We start from the raw sequence: 27,986 nt of genomic DNA, 5'->3' as shown, positions 1-27,986 counted from the left end.
GAGTTAAGAATAGTCAACTACCAAACAACACATGACAAGAGAGAGGATAGAGAGAAATTGGGGGCTTCCTAATATGATGATTGGGGATGTCTTACCAGTGGAAAGACAATCATCCTATCACAATGAACAAAGCGAATTAAATTCAATCAACTGATGGGAAATTCTTAATGGCACCCAAAAAAGAAAAGGTAAACAAACAAACAATAAGAATAGAGGTCACAAGAAGGGACAACTAACATTAAGCTTAATTATGTGAACTCCAATGGATCCAGATTTGATCAAGCAACATCAATTACCAAAGGAGCACAGTGAAGGTTTGTCTTGTCCATTTCAAAGTTTCAAGTGACCATAAATAGAAAGCAACAAGTCTCCCCCCCAATGGCCTACAATGGTGACTTTGTTGGTGTACCAGGGTCACGGGGATACTTCTTTGGAGTTGGCCGTTCTTTTAAACAAATAATGGCAGTTCGCTGTCCATAAGGGCTGTGTGATTCCACTGTATATAATAAATGCCATATTAGTTGAAACTTGGATGAACATGCTTATGACCTGGTAAAAATAATATGTATATGCTATTTCCTTGCTTTTGCAGAACTTTGATGGGCTATCTGAGGTGAAAACTAAAAGGCAGCACTTGCATCAAAATCACTCAATGAAGTTTAATATCAGCAAGTTCCACACGAGGTAGGCTGGCCTGCCTTTGGTCACTCCATGCAAGAATAAATTGCAAAATTTTGTGCAGACAATTATTTATTCAGCACTTGCACTCCTCAGTGTCAACAGATTTAAGTAGCAATAAAGAACAACATAGTTTACTGAATACTAGAGTAAGTCAAAACTCAGTTGGGACCCAAGGAAAAAAAAGTGAAATAACCATAAATAAATTTCTACGTTCATCCTATGCAATTCAATTACTCAGTGATGTATGTTAACCCCCATAATAATCATTAAAAAATTATATGCCAAAAAAAAATATAAGAATACCAGGAACCATACCTGAGTACAGTTGCAAAATGGAAGCTCCCATCAATTGAATTGCTTTTTCTGCATTTCTGACTTCGTCCTGTTGGTAGCAGGAAATCATAGTTTGATCAACAAAATTTTTTTTTTTTTTTTTTTTTTGTGGGGGGGAAGGGTGGTTGTGTGGCTAACATCAACATTGATTCAGATATAGGGAAACAACTAGTAAAATGAGAAAGGGCATTTAACTATGTGGTCAAGCAGCAATGTTGCCATAAGTACAATCACCACCACCCCCATCCCCCCCCCCCCTAAAAAAAATAAAAAAAGAAGATGATTGTACACCATCCACATTGCTACCCGGTTGGGCTTACAGTCCATATCCCATGCTTGAAGTCTCTCCTTGTATTGTACATGCTATACAAAATGGATTCTATTTGTTGTCAAATCATTAAAAAGAGAGAAGAAATATATCTTGATTACTATGAACACAAACCTGCTGCAGAATGTGGGATTCCCATGACTCTGACACTAATGCCAAAGGTGATTCAGTATCACTTGGCTGGTTGGACCAGCATGATAGGATTTGGAGAGCCAAACCCAAACAGAATCGGTCCAATTTTTTTGGTCCAACAAGGGTTGGAATTAGTTTAGTTATTTAGTAGTTTATTACTTCAATCTTTATTTTGAGTTGAGTACGTAGAAGTTAGAGTTTATTTCAGTTTAAGTTTAAGTAGGAGTCATGTTATTTTCTTCTTTAAATACTTGCATGTGATGTAACTCAACAATGGGCATAGTGAATTGAATAGAATTTTGCATTTTACTCTTTGAGAGTGTGTAATTGTGCGATCTCCTTCCCCTTCCCCCTGCAACTTTTCCCTTCTTCCCTACCGGCACTCCACCAAAAGGTGATTCTAACAAAAGTTCAATAAAAAAACAATTCCATGAAGACTAATAAAGGGCAGGTTTGGAAGCATAATCATGACATTTTCTCTATGAAATATCAAGATTATTTTCGCACAGGAGCCCCAGGAAAGAGCAAACAATCTAGGGAAGTAGATTGGAATAGCTTACGTAAGTCAGAAGACAATGTGAACCAGCATCTGCGACTAACCTTACTTTGACGATATGCCGTATAGAAAGCACAAACCTTCTAAGATACTGAGTAATAGTCAGGAAATAGAAAGCAAGGAAGCAAAGAAATGGATACCTGAGGATCATGGCCTTTTGCAGCCACAAACAAGCCACCAACGCGAACCAGAGGTAGGCAGTACTCAGCTGACAAGGGAAGTAGAAAACAGAATGTCAGCAGCCAAAACTTTAGTACCAATCAAAACATTTACAGATAAATGAAAGAAATCCACATTAGAGGTACTCTGTATCTGACCTAAAACTCTCATTTCTGCTACAGCTCTTGCTACTGCAACATCAAACACCTCTCTGAATTCACATTTCTGGCCCACACTCTGTCCTACAAAAGATTTGGAATACTGTTCACATGAAAAGGAGAGAGGCAAGGAGGGATACATATTGGATGGTGTATGTAAAAAAGACATCAAGAGGTGAAAACAAAGCAACAGATCAGATACGAAAAGAGCATCTGCTGACAATCAATAAACAAAAGATTTCCAAAAAAAATTTTTAAAATATATATAAAGGAAAGAAAGAAAGAAAGAAATTTTAATAAAAATAATTTATTGAATGTCTATGCCAAATATATATCATGAAACAAAAGCCTATCATGCCTGGTTAAACTATATGTTCCATAATACTTGTGCAGCCAACAAAAAATGTCACCATGAGGACACACTATACCCCACCAGACACAAGAAGTAAAACAGATAGAAAAAGACAGCAAAAACTACAATGGAAGGTGAACAATGCAAATCATATTAAAGAGGTGAAGGAGGTACGTACGTAAACAGGAAGTTTTATCGTAGATATTCTAGATCCAAAAAGTTCACATCAATATGGTGATCAAACTTAATACAAGCTTGAATGTATTCAATCAGCTTAGGTTTCATTTCTTACTGAGTTTAATTCAACATTCCCCTTCAAGCAGCGAGTTGACAACAGTCAACAAATATTCATCAGGAAGTTATTTCTAGCTATTTGAATCAACTTCCTGTCAGATGTCATAACTTGGTCCCCTGACAGTAGGCTTGGTTTCTTCAGCAATTCTTCTCTCTCAGATGATATCAATTTATCTTGTTCATGATAAGCCACATTAAAACAAGACAGTAATTGAGCTTACAGAACTCGGAATTATTATATTTAAAGCAAAAAAGTTAAGAAATCGTCACTGCTTAGAGTTCACGTCAGATTCTTTACAGGCATAAAGTAGTTGTTCATGAAAAATTTGGCACCATGGTCATTTCACTTGATTTCCTGAGCCCGTTTCTTCATCTTTAAGATACAACGTACATAAGAAAAACTGTTTTGTTATGAAACGAGTAGGATTGGAAGAACTTAACATTAGACACATGGGCAACTCCAAATTACACAGTGCAAAAGCACAGGGAACCATATAAATCTGGTTTCTGAGACCACCAGGAATGAAAGTAATTGCCCCAAAAAACTGAAGGTAAGAAACAAACTAGTGGGCAGTTTCATCCAACTGAAAGAGATTTTTTATGCGAGGATTCTTGTCAAAAAGGACCCAAAGCATATGAAATTCATACTCCGCCAAAATGAGTAACTATCTTAATGATCATATATTTTTCTCTGATGAAACAGATTTCCGTCAATACCAGAATTATGTCCAGGGAATTCATACTCCTCCAAAATCAGTAAGTATATTAATGATCATATCTTTCTCTCTGACGAAACAGCTTTCTGATACCGGAATTATGGCAAGGCCCAAATACAAACATATGTTTGTTTAGACATTACAGAGAGACAAATCATCCAACATGGTCACATGAGAAGTCTTAACTGTCTTTGGAAAATGGACATTTCCAGTTGGTGTTATATCAGGATATCCAAGAATCTCTCTATTAACGGTGCACAAGTCCTGGAACAGTTTTGTTGGTGGTCACTAAGAGGAAATTCTTGACCTGGCATCTTTATCCTCCATCAGAATCCTCAAGTAGGATGGCATGATTGCAGTAAGCTGTAGACAATACAGAGGGGACAGTGACTAATAGATCTCTCCCCCCCACCCCCACCCCCAATGCAATCACAGAGACCTTCCATTTTTCAATCATTTTGGAACAATATGTGCTTCATGCTTATCAGCAATAAACACTTATGAATTGCACAACCACTAGATTAACTCTACACAGAAAAATAAAATGCAAGAAATAAAGTGTCATATGATAAGACTGAATTCCTAGTCAGTTATGGAGCATGTGAGACATATATCAGAAAATGAATAAATACCTCTGCTCTTGCACGTAAAACTTGCACATTTGTCAAACCAGTGACACCAATCGCGTGCTCCAAGAAGAGGCAGCGTTTATTCATGGACTCCAAAAGGGTAACTTTCCAACCTTGAGAAATACACAAGAAAAATGTCATGCAGCTGGGAAACCACAACCAGTTAATAGAGCTCGATGAAAGTACACACATGAAATCAGCACAATAGATAAAATAAAGAAAATGAGGAGAGAACAATTATTGACTTATTTCTACTCAATTTGGAGTAAATTTAAATCCAAAAGAATAGCAACCTGAACTATTTTTATTCGGGTAAGGTGTGAAAACTCACTTGGGCAAGCAATGGCAAGGATTAATCCCGGGAGACCTGGGCCGCTGCCAACATCAACAAGGTTGAGGTTGTCGCATGAAGAAGAGTTGCAATGAGAGAGATACGTATTCTGGATGGGAGGAATGATCGCTAGCGAGTCTTCAACGTGCCTTGTCATGACCTCGCTCATCTCCGCCACAGCAGTAAGATTCATTCGCTGTATAATCACGATTCAAGAACACTTGTAGTTTGAGTTAACGAGAGAGAGAGAGAGAGAGAGAAATGAGAGACTGAGAGGTGAGCTCACCTGGTTCCATTCCAAAAGGGCATTGGCGTAAACGGAAATCTGCTCTTTTTGGCGGGAAGTAAGGTTTTCAATATGTGGAGAGCTGAGACTTTTGATAGTGGCAGTGGTTATGGGTTTCCTGTTAGTGCGGTTGTAAGACCAGATTGGTGTCTTCGATGTTACCAAGTGCTTGATGAAAGTCGTAACTGAAATAGGGTGAGAGATGACCTGATTCTTACCACACCAGATTGACATCTTCGCCTGTTCTTCGTTTGCTCAACCATGATAATGGTTTCCCAACCAAAGAATGCTATACCCAAAGATGGATTTATTGGTTGCCAAAAATTCGTGACAAAATGAAATCTCACTACATGTTCATTGCAAATATAGCCCGTGACAATTTAGGACCGGAGTCTGGAGCCAAAAACCAAAATCGAAAATGGGCCATTTAAACCTTAATCGAATTGTACCTAAACAATTCCTTTTGATTGGTTCAGTTTCGCTTTTAAGGTGAAAACCATTGGTTTACTGAACTCGAACTGAACCTAACCCATACTAGACCCTAAATAAGGGGGAATCATTCTCTGCATGTGAGCACGGGCCACACACACGCGGCAGCCAATGAGAGTGCACATTGGCACATTGGAGGTGGAAATTCTTTCATCCATGGGGTGAAACGATCATTTCCACCCCCAATGTGCCTGGGCGTGGCCCCTACGTGGCTGCATCCCATGCAGGGGACTTTTCTTCAAAACTAAAACATGAGGTCTAAAATTTCAGTTTGCACTTCGTCTCTTCCACATCTATCTCTGACTGATGACCCTCCTTTCCTGTAGTTTTGCACTTATAATTGTTCGTCTGTCATGCCTTGCTTCTTCAAAGCTAGTACGAAACATTCCCAAATCTCGTATGAACTGCAGAAGTGAATTGAATAAAATCGAAATTAATGAGTGAAGGTTTCAACTCCCATGAAATATGAGACTTTGCCTATTAAAAAGGCCTAGTAATACTCTATTATGCGGCCATCTTGAACAAAGTCTTTAGCAGCTTTTCAATTTGCACTCGAGAAAAATTATTTCTACCTAAAATAGAAATGCCAATGAAGAGAAAAAGAAAAGAACAAGTCACAAAAATTTATATATTCTCTCTATTACCCTTTCTTTATTGTTATTTTTCATGAATTCTGTAGTTGAAATCAAATAGTACAGGTGAGAAAAAAAAATCAGAAATAAATGATGGAACAAGTTTCTTATTCAGAACCATATCCCAAAGAAAATATGAATAGCTAGTAATAAAGTCCAGAGGGGTGAACTTCTGGAAAGAATGTAATCGCCATGTTGGTCTTCTTCCTGTTATCTCTTAGGTTTTTGCTAGCTGCATTGGCTTTTGTCCATCTTGTGTACTTCTTCCTTTTCAATAAACCTCTTCATTACTGATTAAAAAGAGGGGGGGGAGGGGGGTTACAGCCAAAAAGTTGGATATACAGGCTTAATAACTACACCTCAATTGTATTTTCTCTGGACCACAAGATGTATCTTCTTATATTTTGAACAGTCAAAATTGTTGGGAAGTACAGTAAGAGATGAGATCCTCTCACGGAGCCATCAATCCTTCAATTGTATAAGACAGAGATTCTGCCCAGTCTGCTCTGAATAGCAGAGTCTGCAGTGTACGCATCACATCATATTCTGGATCGAGCTTCCTCTGCCAGCCCTGCAAATAATTAGACAAATAAATAAGAAGTTACAAAGAGCACAGTAATTTCAGTAAGTTATAATTCTTTCTTCTACCTCTTCTCTGAATTATTTAGAAAGGTAACAAGCTCTTACGAAATAGTAATCGTGACTGCTACAACAATTTCACAGGTGTTCATATACATTATCAAGAGATTACCTCGAGCACCAAAGTGGTCACCATCACAGTGCAAACATTGCCATCAATGTTAACTTTATGACGCCGAACTTTCTCAAGCAATTGCTCAATGCACTCAGCAGGATGGACAAAATCGCCTTCTGCGGTACCCCAGAAATCAAATGACGTTTTCACTTCCTGTAAAATAGCATAATATGTGAAAATGAATATACAAGATACCTAGAGGCAACTATTTTTGTATTACACCATCCAATAACAAGCTAGAATGGAATAAAAGAAGATTTTTTGTAATTGACCCTAGATTGTGAGGATAATGCTTTAATGATTGGTTTATTTGGCAACCTCAAATAGTTGAGAAGCAAAGATGTAACAACAAACAAATATAGTAAGATGGAATTGTAGATGCTATACATCTGCATGCAAGACCACAGTCAATGCTTAGGAGAGGGGTGTCTTAAAAATCCAATCCTAACTTCGAAATCTGCACCCAAATAAATATTTTCAAAAAAAAACTAGGATTTGGCATATTATAAGATTTCACAATCCTGCTTTAAGAGGGTGGGCCTTGGTGCAACAGTAAAGTTGCCCCATGCTTTAACTTTCAAAATCCAGAGTCCAAAAGAAGTATTACAAGAAGATTGGGATTTGACAACACGTAAAATTTCATAGCAGCCACTACATCTCTATAAGAAAAGGGCAAATAAATTAAATCCAAAATACTTATTATTCCATCCTATGCAAAGGTTGAAAGAAACCAAGTACTGATCAACAATTAATGTACATCAGTTCAAATTTGTTAAAGATATTAGTAACCCCTGCCTACTGTGAATTACCATACATTGATCACTTGCTGTTGGATACAGGGAATAAAAGAAATGAATGAGGGGAAGGTAGCCTGACTAGACTGCTGATTGGTCTTTGGATGAATGACAACTTTGTGAAAAACTGATAAAGAATGTGGGGAAAGGAGAATGTCAAGCATATATACCTCAATGAAGGCCTGTGGATTTGGGCAATTCTGTTGTTTTGATAATCTCAGTGTGCATTCTGCAGCAGTGCGGCCATCTCGAAGAGCAACAGCTTTAAAAAAATCCAGTAAATTCACACGATCGCTTTTAGAAAGCTCAGCAGTCATGCCCACATCAAGGAAAATGACGTGAGGCTTGGATTTGAAGAGCCGTCTATGTGAAGATTTGCTCTGAGCTACTCGGACAAGGATATTTCCAGGATGCATGTCTGCATGGATAAAATTGTCCACCTGAAAAATACAATATCTTAGAATCATGTAAGCCTATGCAATAGGTTGAAATAGGTTCTCAGTTTCTAGGAAACAACTGGAAAAACATAAAAGGAATCTAGACTAATTAAAAAAATCATAAAGGAATCTAGCACCATGAAGTAAGATCAAGGTCCTCTTCTCCCCCCCCCCCCCCAACCCCCACCCCCCAAAAAAAAGAACCTCCTTTTGACCTGGGGAGGGGGTCATGTGAGAGACTGGAGAGAAAGAAGTTAGCACATCCAGGAATATCTCATTCCAATGGAGGATTAGATCATCTAGCTCCTTAGCAAATGATTAGTGAAGACAACAAATCACAAATGTATATCCAGCCATAACCTATATCACCCTGGACGTTGTACTATTTCCGACTACACTGTTTTCAGCATCAGTGGAATCACTATTTATCCCAAGGAAAGAACCCTTGTTGTCTCTTTCCAAACATCTCTATTTTCTATAAGATCTGCGGGCAAAGGCATTAAGTAGCCTAGGCAAAATGGAAACACTAACTTTCCAAATCCAAACATAGGTCAGGCCCCATTTCTATCCACCAATTTCTAATGAAGGGAAGCCCAGCATATACTAATGTCTTCACATCACAAAATCTCACCCTAATGCCATAGCTATAGTTATGCCCTTCAAAGTGAAGGAGATTTTTCTGCAATGGCTGAAGAATCCTTTTAATGAGAGAGGCTGCTTTGGAAAATGACCCGTTTTGCAATGTGTTGCGGTCTGTAGATGAGATGGAGCAGAAGACTTCTGAAAAGCATGCATAGAGTTCTTAACAAGTTCCCAGATTTGTTTGGTGTATTATGAAAGATCGGGTATCAGTAAGAAGTGCATTGATTGAAGTCCTAACCTCAGATTGGGGCACATGTTTCTCTGCCCAGATATCTAGCCTAATATGAAGATAGCCCTGACTTCTGTTTACTTTTTTGGGTCTATGATAAAAGATGAATACAGTGCTTCTATGCTGCAAAGTGCAGCAACTGAAAACATAGTTCACATTATTGTATACTAGGACTTGGTGCCACAAGCGTTTGAAGAGATGCACTGCTTTTATTTTATGGGGGTGGATATGTGCATGCCAGTGGGCGGATGGGGGGTTCAAATTTGTCCAGTAGGATTGACTTGCATTTTTTGGAAATGTGCATACAGCCATCTCCAATTGTGCCATGCATGTTAAAAGACAGAATAAAATATGTACCATTATCTTGGCATCAAAATTCCCAAAAAAAAAATGGTGGAAAATGTTTTGAATTTATATTCTAATGGCTCTATAGGCATCATATATTAAGACATCCAATACTAGGTATATGGGGAGAGCTTACAACATGGGTTCAAAATCTACACATGGCCCTTATGGAAACGAAAAAATCAACAAATAGACCAGGGCACCCTATAGGTAAGTATCAACAACTACATGGAAACCATAAACTACAAATGATAGGCATGTTTATTGTCAGTAAACAGAAAATAAGGTACATGGAGAATATATAAAATTGTCAGCTTCAAAAACCAGAGAGAAAGAGAGACAAAGAGCACAGCATCCTCAACAAAGCAAAACATGATGATAACTGTACCAGAAGCATCTTCAGAAGTGCATGCGTCCCAATGTGAGCAAGTGCGCTTTTAATTCGATCATTTCCTTCCAGCTCATCAACATAATGGGAAACACATTCTCCAGGCTCAAAAGTCTCCACCAAGACAGCAGGATGCACTAGTGGATACAAAGGCTTTGGGAAGGATACATCCTTCCATCTCCGAAAATTATAAATAAAACGATTCAAATGGGCAGCTTCTCTTGCAAGGTCAACTTGAGACATCATGAAGACAGCAAACTGTTGCACACTTTCATCCAGTCTCAACCACTTCAAGGTAGGAATGAACATTGAAATTTTAGCAAACAAATTTATAATCATGAAATCCCTCCTAATTGAATCAGCAACGCCAGGATGTCTAACTTTCACAGCAACTACAGAGGGCTTGCTATGTTGACTGTGGTGTCGAAATCTCAATGAAGCTCTATGCACTTGGGCAACACTTCCAGATGCTAAAGGTTCCTCTTCAAAATCTTCAAAAATTTCTAGAAGCTTGCGACCAAATGCTTGCTCAACAGTTCTTTTTGTATAGGCAAAACTATGTGCTGGTGCTTTGCTGTGAAGCTTTGAAAGCTCAGTACAAAGATCTCTTGGGAAGAGATCAGGTCGTGTAGCAGCCCATTGGCCCCATTTTATGAACGCTGGACCCGCTTTTTCAAGTGTAAGGCGGACAATATGAAGCCACATTTTCCTAAACTCAACACCAAAAGAATCTGAAAATGGTGCCATTGCTACACTAGGGGATAACAAAATTGCTAAAAAGATAGACCTCAGAAATAAAATAAAATATTCCAAAACCGAGAACAAAAATGATGCCATAAATACATGCCCGTCCTGTGCATGCATGTATAAAGTGTTCCTTGTTGGGAAGTACTCCACATCTGCACAAGCTTTCTGTGTCCATGCTACCTCACCAAGAACAAAGGCAAAAACACTAGGAGCTATAAGATGTGATCTGGTCAGTGCCAAGCTCACAGCACAGGCAATCCTACTTACTGGTGGAAATGCTGGGCCGCTGTAAGAACATAATTTTGAAAGCCTATTCCAAGCAGTGTGAGCATGATATTTCAAAGCATTACTTTTTGGCATGACAGAGAAGTTCTTGGAACAACCACTCTTGTATAAATTATCCTTTGCTTTGTATAGTGAAAATGAAACATTCCCTCTATTCGAAAATTTGTACTGTGAGAATAATCTGCAAGAGGAAGGTAATCCAACCGTAACAAGTGCCCCATGTTTCTGTACTTGTGGGTAGCTAGCTTTCTGGTTTCCAAGAAGGGAGTGTGAAACTTTCCTAATATTTCGAAATGCCAAAAACCTGCATTTTGGAACAAATGCATTAATATTCTAGTCTGCAGATAAATAAGAAATTTGAAAGTACAAAAAGCTGACCCTAAACTTCATGAGAATCAAAGAAACATGCCGATTCATAAGGCAATTAATATATTCAAGCATCTCTAATTATCGTAATCATTTGACAAATAAACTTCATTATCTTTCCACTAAGAGTACGAGTAATTCACCAACATAGGAACCTGGGAGAATTCTATTTTCATATTCTGTATGAAAATGTAACAACAGTTCTGAAGCATTTACTAATAAGCTAAAGAAACCATCCCATATAGAAGACATTACCAATGGACTGATGGACACAGAAAAACATTGTAGTTCTAATCCAATAATATAAAATGCATAAGGAATGAGACAAAATATCAAAACAAGAAGAATTTCACCCAAAGAAAAAGGAGAAGATATTGTCATTCCAAAATTCAAACTATCTTTTTCTAATACGTGAAATAGAGAATTCATTTCTACACTTTAAATAGCCCTATCTAAAAGTTTTCCGCCTAATTATATGGGAAAAGAGTCGCACAACGCCCATTGTGCCGGTGCCCACACAACCGGCAGATCTTATGACTGTTGATATCCTAGTACATAATCTGAACTGTTAAGTCTAAGAGAGAAAACTAAATTTTACCTAATTCCCCTGATGTCTCCACCTGGAACTTCCATTCTACGGTGAATCTTTCTCTGCAACCAGGATCCCCCAACAACATCTTTCAGTCCAACTAAGTCTCCAGCATTCTCACTTCCATTATGTGGTCCAGTGATTCCAGTGACTAATTTCTTTGCAACTTCAAATTCCAAAGATCTCCCTCACCATGAACAATTCTTAGATATTTCTCTTTGTTGTCTAAAATTCTTTCTCTGCTGATCTTGCTTATGGTTCCATTCTTAGAATCTTAGGACAATAGTGTTTTCCAGTAATTTCTTTCTTTAGCAACCAGATTTACAAAAGCTTTCACCTTCAAAAGGGATTTACTAGTTATTTCACAGTTTAAGGTTCATAGATTATGTTTTCACAGTTCATGGTTTAAGGTTTCATAGGTTAAGATTTTTAGCCCATGTTTTAAGATTTCAGAGATTAAAAGATGAGAGTAAATAACTTAAAACTATGTACATCTATGGCTGAGATCAATGTGTAGCGTATCAGATAGTTGGTTTTAAGAGACGTGTCAGAGGCGTAACGGAGAGATGCTAGCTACGCTTTGATATGCATGGATATGCTTATGATAAATGCAAATCTAGTGTTTTTAAGTATTGTACACCATAAATAAGCCCTAAATAATTATATCCAACAATGTCAGATTATATTTGTCTTCGCGGCATCTATGCAATTCAAATCTTTTATTGGCAAGTGCAATATCAAACCTACTAATAAATAATAAGAAACAATTAAACAAGAAGATTTGAAAAAGAAAAATCTATGCAATTCAAATTTTCAATGGCAAATGCAAATTTTTGCTTGTTTAGTCACTCCTCCTAGGTCATTTTTAATGTAGATCAGATCCACTTAGGTTTAGCCAAAAAATCAGAGTAGGAAGAAGTTTCTTTCAAAATTTGGGATTTTTAGGTTTTGGCAACCTATGTATCGAGTGTATCAATCAGTAGCAGTACTATATTGGTTCAATACTGTTAAAATAAGTAGCTTTACCCAATAGGGGTAATTTTGTCCTGTAATTTTGTCCTTTTTCCTGTATTTTTCCCCTTAGCCGATCTCTATTAGGAATTCCTAATAGGAATAGGCAAGGGTAGCATTCCTGCTTTGATTATGACTAGATGTAATTCTTTTACTATAAATAAAAGGGCTGGGTGATCAAGCTAGATTACTCAAGCATTCAATTCAAGGCTGTTTACATGGTATCAAAGCCACCTCTGATCTAGATTGCAGCTTTCTCGATTTTTTTTTGGTTTTCTGTTCTCCAACACTCTCGGCTTCTAGTTTCCTTCTTCTCCACTACTCTCGGACTCTCTCTGTCATTCAGGACAGCAACTTTGAGGTGATCCAATGAAGATTTAGCTGCTGCCCTCAATGACACCTCACTGAAGATCAAACCAACTCAGGGGTGATCAGAATCTGCCGCAGGTTTCCTCCAACCTTGGAGATCGAGATGCTGCCTTTTTCAAGCTTGATTTCTGTTTTACTTTTGGAGATTGATCCCTGCCACTATTGGTCTACACCTTACTTAATTTCAGATTGCACCTTTGAATCCAAACTAAATCAGATTCAAACCTGCGATTGCTTTGCATTCAACTATTCCTAAATTTTCTAAAATTTAGGGCTTTTTATTGGCTCTTCAGAAGGGGCCAATTTTTTTAGGGTAACTTCTCCACTACAGGGGAGATACTCGATCTCAGTTGCAGCCTATTCTGACGGCTGGAAATCCTGCAATTTCAAAACCCAGACTTCTAATCAATTCTGGTACCTGCCCTTCTAGGGTTTCTTATTCCATCATCAGAAGTTGCTGATTTTTTGAGGACTTATTCCCCACTACCTGAAGGGAATTCGATCCTAGTTTGAGCCAATTCTGACGGTTAAATTTGTGGGAATTTCAAAACCCGTGTCTTCTACACTTACATCATGTCTGACATCACTTCAGCTGACTCTGATGGATCTTCTCGACCAGAGTATCTTCCTTTTGCTTCTCCCACCAAACTAGATGGGACAAATTATCTGATGTGGTCAAGATCTACCTACCTTACGATTGCTGGCCGTGGCTACACAGGACATCTTACAGGCAGTACTCCCAAACCTACTGAAGAAGGAGCCGCTCTGACTAAATGGTTATCTACTGACTCTATGGTCATGTCCTATCTTATACATTCTATGCATTCTTTAATTGCACCGGGTTATCTTCCCCCAGACACTGCTGCCCAAATATGGAAAGTCGCAAAAGACACCTATTCACAGGTAGGGAATGATGCTTAGGTATATTAATTAAGAAAAAAAATTCATGAAACCAAGCAGAATGATTTATCCATCCCTCAATACTATGCTGAACTCTGCAAGTGCTGGCAAGAAATCGATCATTACTCTGATTATCAGCCCAATAATGCCACTGACATTGTGATGTAGGGGATTACTTAGAAGCTAGGGTTCCTACATGGGTTGCATAATAGGGACAATAATGAGTATACACTCAAGGGACTGTAGGTATGAAATGGGATGGACAGCAGCATATACAAGCCTACATGAGTTAATGAAACAGAAAATTTTATTGTAGCAGTCAACAATATAGGTCTAAGCAACATGCATCAATTCAACAAACACATGGTAGGCAACATGGGGGTGGGGAAGCAAGAACAAAAATTACCAATATCAAGTGCAGAGATCTTTCAATACTCTAAAAAGAACTCATGCTATAACCAGTCCTAGGCATGCATTCCAATAGAAAATAAGACATAACCAAAGTATGAAGAAGATGCATAAAGTTTAACAGCAGCATAGGTGAAAACAGATTAGATACTAACAATGGTTCAAGGTTCCAAATTAGAAATCACGACAGGGAGGGGAGGGGGAATGATGAGCATGCATTCAAGTAGGGGGGAATGGGGTAGAGCAGATAATGTAACAAACATAAAAGAAAAAAGAACAAGGCAGGTTCGATTGGGGGGGACAGAAAGAGAGAGTGGGGAAGAAGGGAAACAAATAACTTAACCACTTACCTGCAGGCAGGTTCGATTGGGGGGGAAAGAAAGAGAGAGTGGGGAAGAAGGGAAACAAATAACTTAACCACTTACCTGCTGTGCTGCTGTAACAGAGAAGGAGAGAATAAGAAGAAGAAAATCCATTTGGGGGGTTGAGGGGAGAAGATGCTCCACGCAAGAGAGGAGAAGGAGACCCAAGAGCCAATAGCTTGTTTCATTTCATTTCTTAACATTCAACATTACATGGCCGAATGGCCAGTACACAGCTTAAATAAGAAACAAAACAATAGAAAATTATTGGCCTCCCCTTGGGAAGACCAACACATAGGGAAACACACCCAACAGCTGAGTTGTTTCCTAAAAACTAATGGAGCACAAGTTCCAAGAAGTCCACTAGTCAACTTAAGGGGCTGATCCAAGTGGGCCTGGGCCTAGACCAAAATTATAAAGAACCACAAATTGAACAAAAAACTGAACCAAATTGAACCAAACCGAACCAAACTGAACCAAAATTACATATGACCCAAATCACAATAAAAGATTAAAATTACTTGGGCCAACAAAAGTACTCCAGTTCAGCACCACAATCCATTACGAAAGAAATCTCCGTCCAACCAAAGTGAGCCTGATCCAAGCTGAAGATGTCTGCGCAGTCTTCGTTGGTAAACTCTTCGAAAGTCTTTAGGAATGGGACTGATGTCCTCATCACATTGCTGCCTACAGAAAGCATGTCGATAAAATTTTTTGGCTGGCCTTAATGTGGAATACGATCCAATTAGGGTTCAGATTCTAGGCAAGGATCCTTTCCCTACACTGGAACAGTCCTATGCATTGGTTAATACTGAAGATCGACGACGGGCAGCTATGCTTAACACTACACTTCCTGATCGATCAGCTTTACACATTGGGGCTGGTTCCACTCCTTCGGTTGCTAACACTTCTAGATCTGAAAAAACAGCAGTTAAATGTGATCATTGTGGCAAATTATGGCACACTAAGGCCACTTGTTGGAAGATACATGGAAAACCAGCCGACTTTGGCGCTAAACGTGCTGCTCGGAAATCGAAAAACAAAGCTAATCACATTGAGGTTGTCACTCCTACCCCTCCTACTGACACTGGACTATCCAAGGATGAACTTCAAGCTTTCCGTCGTATGTTACAGGCTTCTGCTGCTTCTACTACATCAACACCTGCCAGTTCTTCCACTCCTCCAGGTTCACATTTAGCCCACTCAGGTATTTCTTTTGTTGGTCATTGTGCATCGGTAGTCTCCTCTCCCTGGATCATAGACTCCGGTGCCACTGATCATATGACTGGATCCTCCAGCCTCTTTACTCGTTACTCTCCTACATCTGGTAAAGATAAAGTATGGGTGGCTAATGGATCTCTCTCTTCTATCTCTGGGAAGGGTTCTATCAGTTGCACTCCTTCGCTACCTTTATCCTCTGTTTTACATATTCCTAAATTTACCACTAATCTTCTTTCCATCAGTAGTCTTACCCGTGATTTAAATTGCAAAGTAACTTTTTTTCCTTCTCACTGTGTGTTTCAGGATCTAGCAACGGGGTGACGATTGGATGTGGTAAGATGCATGGTGGATTGTTCCTGTTTGATAATGGGAGTCCTACTTCACCACCACCTTTGGCTTCTCCTATTCATCAAAGCTCGTTAGTTTCTTTTGAACTTCAACAATGGCATTACAGACTAGGTCACCCCCCTTTACGAACATTATCCCTTTTATTTCCAGCATTAGCTAAAGAATGTCATAGGAACGACTTTTTTTGTGAAGCCTGCGTTTTAGCTACACGACATCATTCTACTTATTCTATTTCTAATAAAAGAAGTTCTCCTTTTAATCTTATTCATTCTGATGTTTGGGGTCCTAGCCGAAAACCATCCCTCAAAGGCCATCGTTGGTTTGTTTCTTTTATTGATTGTTATTCTAGGAGTACGTGGGTCTATTTAATGCATAACAAAAGTGATGTTTTTTCTTGTTTTCAAAATTTTCATAATATGATTCAGACCCAATACAATGCCACTCTCAAGATATTGAGGAGTGACAATGGTAAAGAATACATGGATGGTCAGATCCAACACTACCTTGCTGCCCATGGCATACTCCATCAGATCAGTTGTATCGATACCCCAGCCCAAAATGGTGTGGCTGAAAGAAAAATTCGCATCCTCCTTGAGGTGACTCGGGCTATTATGTTTGCCCATTCTGTCCCTTCCTAATATTGGGGAGATGCTGTCCTGACTGCTGCCTATCTAATCAATAGGCTCCCTACCCGAGTCCTTAACTCTAACACCCCTGCTACTTTACTACAGGGTTCTTCCTCCGTTGTCGTCCCACCTAAGGTTTTTGGTTGTGTCTGATATGTTCGGAATACCCGATCTCTTGGCAAACTCGAACCCCGTGGAGTCCATTGTATTTTCTTGGGATATTCTCCATCCCAAAAGGGATATAAGTGTTACCATCCTCCTACCCGTTGTACCTTCACCAGTATGGATGTTGTCTTTCATGAAACTCTCTCCTATTATCAATCCACACCTCTTCAGGGGGAGACTTTCAATGAAGATGTGATGGTTGACCTTCTAGTACAGACCCAAAACCAGGCCCAACCGACTATTGATCCCACCCCTCAACCAACTATTGCTTCCACCCCTCTTCCCTCTATTGGTGCCTGACAGGATTTTCCCCAGGGGGAGAACTTAGATGATGCTAAAAATCCTATTGGTGACAATTTTCTTCAGGGGGGCATGACTCCAGTCCAACAAACCATTAGGGAATTTCAGAAGAAAATTAATGACTCTAATTTCCAAACCTATCACCGGGGACACTCCAAACACAAGCAGCTCCCATCCACTGCAGCACCAGCACCAATCCAATTGCCGGCCCTAGAACCAGATCAATCTCCAGGTAACATATCTTCTCCTTCTTCTCCTGATTTACCTATTGCTCATCATAAAGGTATTCGGGCTTGTACCCAACATTCTATTTCCCATGTAGTCTCTTATGATTCCCTTTCTCCATCTTTCGTACATTTGTCTCTTCTCTTTCTTCTGTTAGTATTCCCCAAAATTGGCATGAACCTTTTACAGATGGAAAGTGGAAGGCAGCAATGATGGAAGAAATGAAAGCCTTACAAAAGAATGATACATGGGAGCTTGTGGTTCTTCCTCCAGGAAAGAAACCAGTTGGATGTAAGTGGGTGTTTATGGTGAAACAGAAGGTAGATGGCACTGTGGATCGATACAAAGCACGTTTGGTTGCAAAGGGATTTACTCAGACTTATGAGATCGATTATCAGGAGACCTTTGCACCAGTTGCAAAACTAAACACCGTCAGAGTGCTACTTTCTTGTGCAGTGAATCTAGGCTGGAAATTACAGCAATTAGATGTGAAGAATGCCTTCCTCCATGGAGAACTTGACGAAGAAGTGTATATGGACATTCCACCAGGTTTCTCTTGTGATAAAATCAGCGGGAAAGTCTGTAAATTGAAGCGTGCTTTATACGGGCTGAAACAGTCCCCCCGTGCTTGGTTTGGACGATTTCACAAGGCTATGGTCTCTGCGGGTTATAAGCAGAGTAATGCTGATCATACCCTGTTCATAAAGAAGAATGGTGAAAAGGTAACCATCCTTATAGTTTATGTGGATGATATTGTAGTGACCGGGAATGACAATCATGAGATCACCCAGTTGAAGACTTATCTTGGCCAAGAATTTGAAATAAAGGATCTGGGAAACCTAAAGTACTTTCTAGGGATAGAAGTTGCTCGATCCTCTAAAGGCATATTTCTTTCTCAAAGGAAGTGCATCCTAGATTTATTGGCCGAGACTGGGATGCTAAGGTGTCATCCTTCTGATACACCTATGGATGCTACTACCAAACTTAAAGAAAAGGAGGGTACACCGGTCGACAAAGGTCGCTATCAGAGATTGGTTGGTAAGCTCATTTATCTGTCTCATACAAGACCTGACATAGCAATATCTATGAGTATGGTCAATCAATTCATGCATGATCCTCATTCCTCTCACATGGATGTTGTTATCCGGATCCTTCGGTATTTAAAGCATAGTTCGAGATCTCGCCGAGTTTCTCGGTTTTTGGAAAAGCCGAGACGAGACTGCCTACGAGTTTCAAAAGTGCAATATCTCGGCGAGATCTCGGATCTCGGTTTCGACCCATTATTTTAACCCACCTACCACTTAAATACCTTACCTAATTGGACAAAACTCGACATATCTCGGCGAGATCTCGGTGAGATCTCGGATCTCGGGTCCAGATCTCGGGTTGACCCAAAGTTGAGGGTTTGAGTTGAAAAAAAAAATGCACCAACTCGGCAAGATCTCGACTCGTCTCGGTTTTTCCAAGAGTCGAGTTGATACCGAGACCCGAGTTTTAGTACCTTGATTTAAAGTCAACACCGGGAAAAGGAATTATTTTGTCTCCGAATGGCCATCTTCGTGTTGAAGCATATACTGATGCAGATTGGGCTGGTTCCTCTAATAGAAAGTCCATTTCTGGCTATTGCTCATTTATTGGTGGCAACCTTGTTACATGGCGTAGTAAAAAGCAGAACGTAGTAGCAAGGTCTAGTGTTGAAGCAGAGTTTCGTGCTATAGCACAAGGTATTTGTGAGTTGTTATGGCTCAAAGGTTTATTACAACATCTTGGTACTCCTGTTCATCTTCCCATGATGTTGTATTGTGACAACAAAGCTGCCATTAGCATTGCTCACAATCCTGTTCAACACGATCGTACCAAACATGTGAAGGTTGACAAGCATTTTATTAAAGAGAAGTTGGAAGGAGGGCTGGTCTGTGTTCCTTTTGTGCAGTCTGCTGACCAACTCGCTAATGTGTTTACTAAAGGCTTAAGTGGGAAGGTTTTTCATCCTATTCTTGTCAAGTTGGGCATGGTTGATATTTATGCTCCAACTTGAGGGGGAGTGTTAAAATAAGTAGCTTTACCCGACAGGGGTAATTTTGTCCTGTAATTCTGTCCTTTTTCCTGTAATTTTCCCCTTAGCCGAATTAGGAATTCCTAATAGGAATAGGCAAGGGTAGCATTCCTTCTTTGATTATGACTAGATGTAATTCTTTTACTATAAATAAAAGGGCAGGGTGATCAAGCTAGATTACTTGAGCATTCAATTCAAGGCTGTTTACAAATACAATTCTATACATAAAAATTATGTAAAAGTTTTTTATCATAGCCATAGTTGTCATGGCGTCTAGGTGACCCAAGGCGTCGGAAGGGGCCTGGACGCAAGACAACCAAAGCGCCTGGATGCAATACGACCAAGGCACCTGGACGCCTAGCCAACATCTTGACAACTATGATCGTATCGACATGGCATTGTGATGTAGATAAGTCACCTAAAGGGTTTATTTTATTGAAAATAAGCTTTGGTGGGACTTTGATCCCATGGGTTTATTTTGTAATTGGCCACTTTAATGAACCTAAAATATGGGTAGAAAGTAGGAAAATGGGATTTATTTCATTAGTTTAGTTAGAGTCCTATTTTGAGTCTGTTTTCTTTATTATTTCACTTTCCTAGTCAATTTAGGATACTTTATCCGTTAAAGATTGGGTTAGGCCTTTCCTTTTTAGTGTCTTTGTGTATTTTTTAGTCTTCTATATAAGTTTATAACGTAGGCAAGCATTGTGCACGAATTTGATTAATGAAATATTGGCTTGAGCCTTTGTGAAAATCCTGAGATAGGATAGGTGAGATGCCCAGGCTGAGATACCCAGCCCCACCTTTCCCCATTCCCCTTTCCCCATCACGTTTCATCGGTTCTTGATTCCAAACCCTAATTTTGTTCAAATCGATCTCAAGAGTGCTACAAGCTGCTGGGATTTTTTTCAACTGATTGTCACATCGATTTCTTGAAGATTACCACATCAAGATCATTGCTACTTCAACAGGTTATTACTTGGTAGGATTATTCTTTGGTTATCTTTTGAGATCTCACCATTCTCCTCCAACCAATGCGTCTCTTGGTTATCTTTTGAGATCCCATTGTTCTCTTGGGAATCCGTTTGCTCTCTTTCTTGTTCTTTGGAGATTTTTTTTAATTTGATCCTGCCTGGGATTAGAACTATTCTGGTTCTAGTCTTACATTACGTTGATCAATATGTATCGAGACTTGACACCATGGTTGAGATCTAACTACGAGTAAGGTGGAAATATTTGCCCGTTGCATTAAGAGCAACAAACAACATAGTTCAAAAACTAGCCGAATTTTCGCTAAATTCGCTAATTTCGACATGTCGGAGATGAAACAGGAGGCAAAACCCAAAATCAACACTATTTTGCCAAAATTTTGCTTATTTTAATCGACATTTCAGTTATTTTTATCATGTCTACATTGTAGGCAAAAAACGTACTATTGCGGCAAAATTTCAGTCATTTCAATCAAAATTTCGGTCATTTCAATCGTTCCCCCTGAAACAGTCTAGCAAAAAATTCATTATCTTGGTGAAATTTCACCATTTCGCAAATTTTGGTGGCCTACAGCCTACCGAAATGAGTTTTAAAAGTATGACACACAATGCAGTACCACTCTCCCTATAATAATATCAGCACGGTTTCCTTGACAGCCAAGGATTTAAGTATCGTATCTGCCAATACTTATGGACACGTATCATATCTTAAGGTATCACTACAATACACATCCGATACAGTACTTATTATTAAAAAAAAATTGTATCATATTGTATTGACCGATACTGATACGATTTGATACTTACCGATATGGCTCGATATTAATCGAGACTAACCCATACAGTCGATACTTACCTTAAAACCTCCAGAAAAACCTATTTTTGGGAAATTTAAAAAAAAAAACTTATGGATCCATTGATGCAAATCAGTCCAATGTTGTCTGAAAATTACATGTATTGTATGGAATACATTATTTATATAATTTTATTGCTGCATTTTTTCTTTATTTCGAAAAATTTTATTCTCTGAAAAATAAAAATAAAAAAGGATAAATTGAGGTAAATGGGTCCAATGTTGTTTGAAAATTATATGCAACATATGAAATACATTAGAGTTTGATTGCTGCATTTTCCTATTTTCATTTTTATTTTCTAAAAAAATGACAAATTTATGAATACTTTAAAGCTTGGTCACACTACTATCAGTATTTCAACTGGGACAGTATTGCATGTATGTTCGGTTTGTGTACACATCATCTTGGTTGCACCTTTACCTAAGACTACTTCCAACTCTGAGTTTGAACCAGCTCGCAGCTCTCTATGGTATTAATAAATGTAAGAAACATCATCCTCTATACATAATCAATTTAATGCAATTATATTGTCATACTTTATTCTCCAATTAATACATGATATATGTTACATATTGCTTATTTATAGTGTTTGATGCTTCAAAAGTATCCTTAGCATTTTGAAGTGTTTCTTGACCATTTCCATGCATATCTTTAACATATCTTGTGTCTCTCCGATATGATACAATGTCTCTTAAAATCACCCTTCCAATACAATGCCCAATAACAATATTTAAAACCTTGTTAACGGCCCAAATATTTGCCACATGGCAGGTTTGTTTTGAATCAAATTTTATGGACTTATCGTCAATGTACCTCAGTTGCAAATATTAAACTTTGAAACTTGATGCAAACTAAAGTTAGCAATTTCAATTCAACTGTCGAAATAAAGGTATAGGCAACAAATGGTGGGTTACATGGTTAAGAAGAGAACTTAAACTTGACATGTGCCTAATTCTTGAGTGTACAACACATCCAATGGTTGATTTTCCAAGACCAGTCCTCCATGTGAGTCAAAATGGTGGACCGTCATGTTGCATGGACTATGTAAAAGAGATTTTCTTTGAAAATATTAACTAAGACAAAACAAATAACAGACATCTGCACGAATGCACAATTTATTTTTGTCCAAACAGTGACTCAAAAATCCCTGAATAGAACCATGAAAGACCAAGCAGCAACAAAAACTGAGGATTCAAAAACTCTTGGGCTAAGATAAGGATTGGAAAAACTATCCATAAACAAGACACCAGGAACTAGAAGAAATGAAAAGAAACTTTTACAGCAACAGCTGCATACCTTGGCATGGCGTTTGCTCTTAATCTGTGCAGTTCTGGCTAAAGTATGAAGGAGCAAAGCTATTCCTGCTGGCATTCTCTATCCTTCATGCCAAAACTAAGATTTTCAGAAAGGGAAAAGATAAAGGGAATGTCGATGCTCTCAGTAAAACTGACAGTTTTAAAAATTAGCCAAAAGATTGAACTTGGTCAGCAAAAAAATAACTTACAATGAAGTGCTCATTACAAGATAATTTTAAGTAATGTCCAATAGTCTTGCTTGAAGGAGTTCTTATAGCAGTTGATATATCACCAGACGAAGTATAACACCTAAAATAAGAGAACACAAGTACATTCAATGTTACACCAAGCCGACAACCAATTTAGAGCACATGACGTAAGAGTTTCATAGCAATATAATGAAGAAAATTTTGAAATAAATCAAAAATCATAAAGTAAATTTCAGCCTAATTATTTTTCCTTCATTTGAGCAAATAAAAAAAATAAAGCCGATGCGAATTTGAAAAAAATTTAATCCCACTGCTACATTCAAGAACCTAATATTCAAGTGACTAGAAGTAGCAAGCTATCATGCATCAGCTCGTAAATAAGCAATGATGAGGTCAAAGCTGTTTGTTTTTCTAATCACAGTCAAAGACTTAAAAGATTATGACCTCAGTCCTGTTCTAAGTTTCTAAACTGCTATTCTATTTTATACCCCTGCTACTGTAACCGATTGCATACCCTTACCTGTGTTGCAGTTCTGTTGGTTAGAATACTTTCAGATTCTCCTTTATTGTGCTTCCATTCCATCCTAATAATTAATCTTTGTCTCATGCTCTTAACCCATCAGACTTGTTACAACCTGAGTTTTCCTTAAGCTTGACTCATTCCCTGGTTTAAGATCATATCTCTGGGATTGTTTAAGGCTTTCAGACCACTTCTGCATAGAAGAAGAAGTAGATTGAAATATGCCCTTAGGATACCTCTAACATGGTGTAAACAAATGTATGCAGACATACAGGAATTGAGGTAGACCTTGAACCTTCTACCATTGCCTACACATTAAATCTCTTAAAGCTCTTAAAGAATCATGCATATGTCCTCAACTCACTTTATGAGACACTAGTTGGGTCCTTTAAGTCTTTATGGGCAATTCTAAGCAAATTGAAGATCATGGACAACGTAGATAGTGGAGCTTTGCAAAGGAGTAGGTCAGACCAAGGAATCATATTTTGATTTTAATTTTGACTTTAGTGTTGAATTAAGGTGAGTTCATATGAATTCAGTCAAATCCAACCCAAGTTGGAAAAAAATAGTAATAATGACAAATCATTCCCTATCAAAACCAAAGTACTTCATTTCTAACAAAACTTCTCAACACTCATTTCCATGGATTTGACAGGTATACTACTATAAGTTGAAATATGAAATTTGTGATGCAGGCACGTTGCAGAATACTTGAGCTAGTATCAAAATTCATAAATAGATAAAATAAACCTAATACAACAAAACCAAATTTGCTAACGCCATTTGACAAAAGCATAATTTACAGCACTGATTTGTTATACTGTAAGACATCCCCACCTTATGATCAAAATTCAAAACTTCAATTGGGTTACAGACAAGAATTTTGTTCAATACTTCATCAATTTATGAGCATCTTTGACCAATAATCAAAACTTTAATGAAAATTTTACAGTAAATTTACTGATGGTCTGTCGGAGATACAGTAACCAGAAAATTAGGATGACTAAATCTTTAAATCAGCATTTGCAATGATGTACCACGATCAAAACACTCATCTTCACACACATTCTTTTCAATTTGCAATACATATCCTCCATTTTCTTTCTCTCTTCTTTCTTTTTTATTTTATTTCATTATTTATTTTTTTCAGAAGTCCTTGTGAAATGCTGAAACTTCCCTTACAGCTTCTATGGTATTTCAATCCCTATAAAATTCTGAAACTTCCCTGACAGCTTCTATGGTGTTTCAATCCCAATTAGTTCATAGTTGGTACTAGATTTTTCCATCCAATATAAGGATCATAAGCAGTTTCCAACGCCAGATGAAACGCCTTCCCAAAAAAGAAATTATATTATTAACCCATTTAAACGAAACACAAATTAACCCATTGGACTACCAAGATATACAGAAAAAGGATTAGTTAATCGTTTCAAGTCGTTTGACGATGAATAATCAACTAAAGTTCCAAAACCTTGGGAAAGCTAAAAAAAAAAAAAAGATAAACAAATAAATAAAACCCGTAAAAGATGAGAGAAAACAATCTAAAACATGTAAAAACAACAAAAACTAACCCTATTCGCCTCTCCTTTAAGCTGGCGGTCCGGGACCTCTTCTCAAGCTAGCTTGATTCGATACACAATGAAAGAAGCAAAGGGCCAAGGTAGCGAGAGCCTGGAAACGCAGAATCAAATCAAAAATGTTTGAATTAGGGCTGTATTCTGGTGTTTTCTTCACCTCTAATGAACTGGCGGTGCAGGATGCCCGACAGCCTAAGGTCGACGGAGGCCGAAGAAGACAGAGAACTAAAGGCAGAGAGAATTAAAACCATGGCGGTGGCAAAACTATACAGACAACATTAAGCCCTCATAAAGTTATAAAATATGAAGAAAAATTGGAGCGGGTCAAACCCAAGCCCGGCCCATCACCCTATTCTACTCTAAATTTCTTTTTTTTTCTGAGTAGTTGGAGGGAGGGAGAGGTTAATTACTCTACTATGTAATATGGGGGTGTTTCAACCAAAAAAAAATATATATATGGGGGTGTCAATCGGCCAGGTCGGTTCGTTCCGTTTTTAGTCTGGACTGAATCAGTTTTGGTGCGAGAATGCCGAAAAGGTGTGAATCCGAAACCAAATCAATAAGGCAAGGTTTGGGTTCAGTTGGTTTCGATGTGGCCCGATCTGGATTCTTTAAATTTGGTTTGATATCAGGCTCGATCTAGTTAGGGTTTAGTTTTCCATGATTTTTGGGTTGATATTGGTTTCTTAACAATTTGAACTCATTTGGACCAGTTTTTCATGTTCGATACGATTTCAGTGCAGTCCGGTTTTCAACCAATTCTACTAAACCCCAATCTGAAACCAAAGCAATAAGGAATCAATTCGATTTGATTTAATTTATTTTTTTTCAATCAGTCCGATTCAATTTGACCGGTTCAGGCTAAGGTTTGACCACCCCTATATCTACTCTATAGTCTGATTTGTTTCCTTGCGGCCTTGCGGGTGACACAGCCCAAACCCAATAGTTTGATATCCAGGTGGGTACAAACTTTATTAAATAATTTCAAAAAAAAAATCCACATCCTCTACTTCCATCCATAGTACTTCCATCCTACTTCCATGAGTTCTCTTTGCGCCATCTGTCTTTATGATCATCCAACGGTTGTGTTTGAAAAAAATTCAAACATTTTTTAAAATCTATTGAGACTTTCTGAACCACCATAAACCCCAAAACTACCCAACCCAACCGGTTCAATCTAACTCAAACCAAACCCATCGTCCCCTAAATCAAACAAAACCCATCATCCCCTAAACCAAAACCCTAGAAACGATAGAAAATCCCCAAATCGTATTTGCTGAACCTCTACATCGATGGAGACCTTCTTCTCTTCTTCCATGGCGAACTAAGCTTGGTCTTCTCCGCTCCAGGTGATTTAATCACTGCTCAACCCAACCTTTTCCTCTTCCAGTGCAGGCAAGAGCAGATAGAGATTGGTGAAGCTAAGGAGAAAAACTGGAATCTCTCATCTGGTTCAATGAAGGCTCTTATGAAGGAACTGAAGAAAAGTTCTACTTCTCCAAACAAAACCCAAAATTACTCTGTACGGACGGGCACCGTTGCTGCTACTTGAAATAAGAAACTACAGAAACTAAATCTAAATAGCAATGGAAGACAAAATAACAGAAGGGACCCATAATACAAATACACTATTAAATGAGCTTTGTATGGAAAAAAATATCTTCGGCTTTGTATGTAAGAAGCAGGCCCAGCACAGGGGGACCAGACTCCAGAGAGAGAGAGAGAGTTGGAGGAAGGAGAAGAGCTCCCATTTTGAGTTTTTTGTTTTTTTTTTTTAAAGAAAATTTGTGAATTTGTATAGGTATTAGGTAGTCTGTACTTGCAAATGCTGAATGAGCTTTGTGCTTCCTTCTGTGATGAACTATGTAGAAGAAGAAGTGTAAGGAAGCTTGTTTATTAATTTGCAAAATTGTCTCTTTTTCCATTTTTGTGCAATTTTAAATAGTTTGAGATCTGCGTTTCATGGAAGTTTGAAGAAAAAGGGTTAATCACTGCTCAACCCAACCTTTTCCTCTTCCATTGCACATTATCTTTGTTTTATTTCTCAAAACAAATATGGAATGCTCCTGTTGTAGGATTTGGGATTATATATGTTGGGTTATTGGATGGATGTGTTTGGTGATCAAGACTTTCAGATCTGATTGTTCAGGGGCTAATGGGATTTTACGGGTTGCATCTTGGAAGCATTCTCTGGATTTGGTGTTCTTACTTAGCTTGGTATTTTTTGAATCTTCTAAATGATTTCGAATTCCTTTCTGCACAGAGTCAACCAAGTGTTATAGAACTGGAGCGGACAAGACCAAGCTTAGTTTGCCATGGAAGATGAGAAGGTCTCCATCATTGGGAACTACAGCAGTCTATTATGGTTAAACATCGCAAACAATAGATTATCAGGAACAATCCCTGCTGAGATATCGAATATTGCCCAAATTCTTATGACTTTTTCATAGAGAGGGAAAGACAGTATGATTCTTTTTCCAGCATTCTCATGACTTTTTTCTGCGGCGGAACTAATTTTAGGATAAAATTCCTTTAGTGCAACGCCATTAATGGCCGAGATTGCTGCCCTTCCAGGAGTAACTTCTAGATCACTCCCCATTAACGCCCTCCTACTTCTCTTCTTCTTCCGAAATACTCAGAGGAGACCTTCAATCGATGGAGTTGCTCTGAGTATTTCGGAAGAAGAGTTCAGATTTAGGGATTTTTCTAAAAGATGGGAGATTTGAGGGTTGATGGGTTTGGGGTTTGGTTTGAGTGAGTTTTAACCGGTCGGGTTGGATGGTTTAAGATTTGGTTCAAAGGTCTCATCAGATTTTGAAAACCATTTTGAATTTTTTTGAATTCTTTCAACCCCGGACGTTGGATCCCTGTCAGGCCAAGTGGTGCGATGTGCATGCAA

General features: G+C 38.4%; 2 protein-coding genes across 5 annotated transcripts; both read right to left on the bottom strand.

Moving 5' to 3' along the window:
- Window positions 1-212: 212 nt before the first annotated feature.
- Window positions 213-5,252, bottom strand: LOC122654527 (ribosomal RNA small subunit methyltransferase G). The gene is made up of 7 exons (XM_043848651.1): window positions 4,956-5,252; window positions 4,670-4,865; window positions 4,342-4,451; window positions 2,348-2,426; window positions 2,171-2,238; window positions 997-1,063; window positions 213-496 (listed from the first exon to the last, which is right to left on the bottom strand). The coding sequence occupies exons 1-7, from the start codon at window positions 5,187-5,189 to the stop codon at window positions 384-386; spliced, it is 867 nt and encodes a 288-aa protein (XP_043704586.1). The 5' UTR covers window positions 5,190-5,252; the 3' UTR covers window positions 213-383.
- Window positions 5,253-6,078: 826 nt separating this feature from the next.
- LOC122654526 (probable serine/threonine-protein kinase abkC) lies at window positions 6,079-25,211 on the bottom strand. 4 transcript variants are annotated; one of them, XM_043848648.1, is made up of 7 exons: window positions 25,082-25,211; window positions 22,987-23,090; window positions 22,783-22,860; window positions 9,666-11,001; window positions 7,795-8,064; window positions 6,828-6,983; window positions 6,079-6,647 (listed from the first exon to the last, which is right to left on the bottom strand). In XM_043848648.1, the coding sequence occupies exons 3-7, from the start codon at window positions 22,788-22,790 to the stop codon at window positions 6,528-6,530; spliced, it is 1,890 nt and encodes a 629-aa protein (XP_043704583.1). In that variant the 5' UTR covers window positions 22,791-22,860; window positions 22,987-23,090; window positions 25,082-25,211; the 3' UTR covers window positions 6,079-6,527. The 4 variants fall into 4 exon arrangements, with proteins under 4 accessions (XP_043704583.1, XP_043704582.1, XP_043704584.1 ...); XM_043848647.1 differs by having other exon boundaries at window positions 22,783-22,878; window positions 22,991-23,090; XM_043848649.1 differs by having other exon boundaries at window positions 22,783-22,865; window positions 22,991-23,090.
- Between the last annotated feature and the right edge of the window lie 2,775 nt (window positions 25,212-27,986).

Source organism: Telopea speciosissima, chromosome 3 (genome assembly GCF_018873765.1).
Source record: "Telopea speciosissima isolate NSW1024214 ecotype Mountain lineage chromosome 3, Tspe_v1, whole genome shotgun sequence".
In the NCBI taxonomy this organism is placed as follows: domain Eukaryota; kingdom Viridiplantae; phylum Streptophyta; class Magnoliopsida; order Proteales; family Proteaceae; genus Telopea; species Telopea speciosissima.
This window is presented reverse-complemented; position numbering and strand designations above follow the sequence as displayed.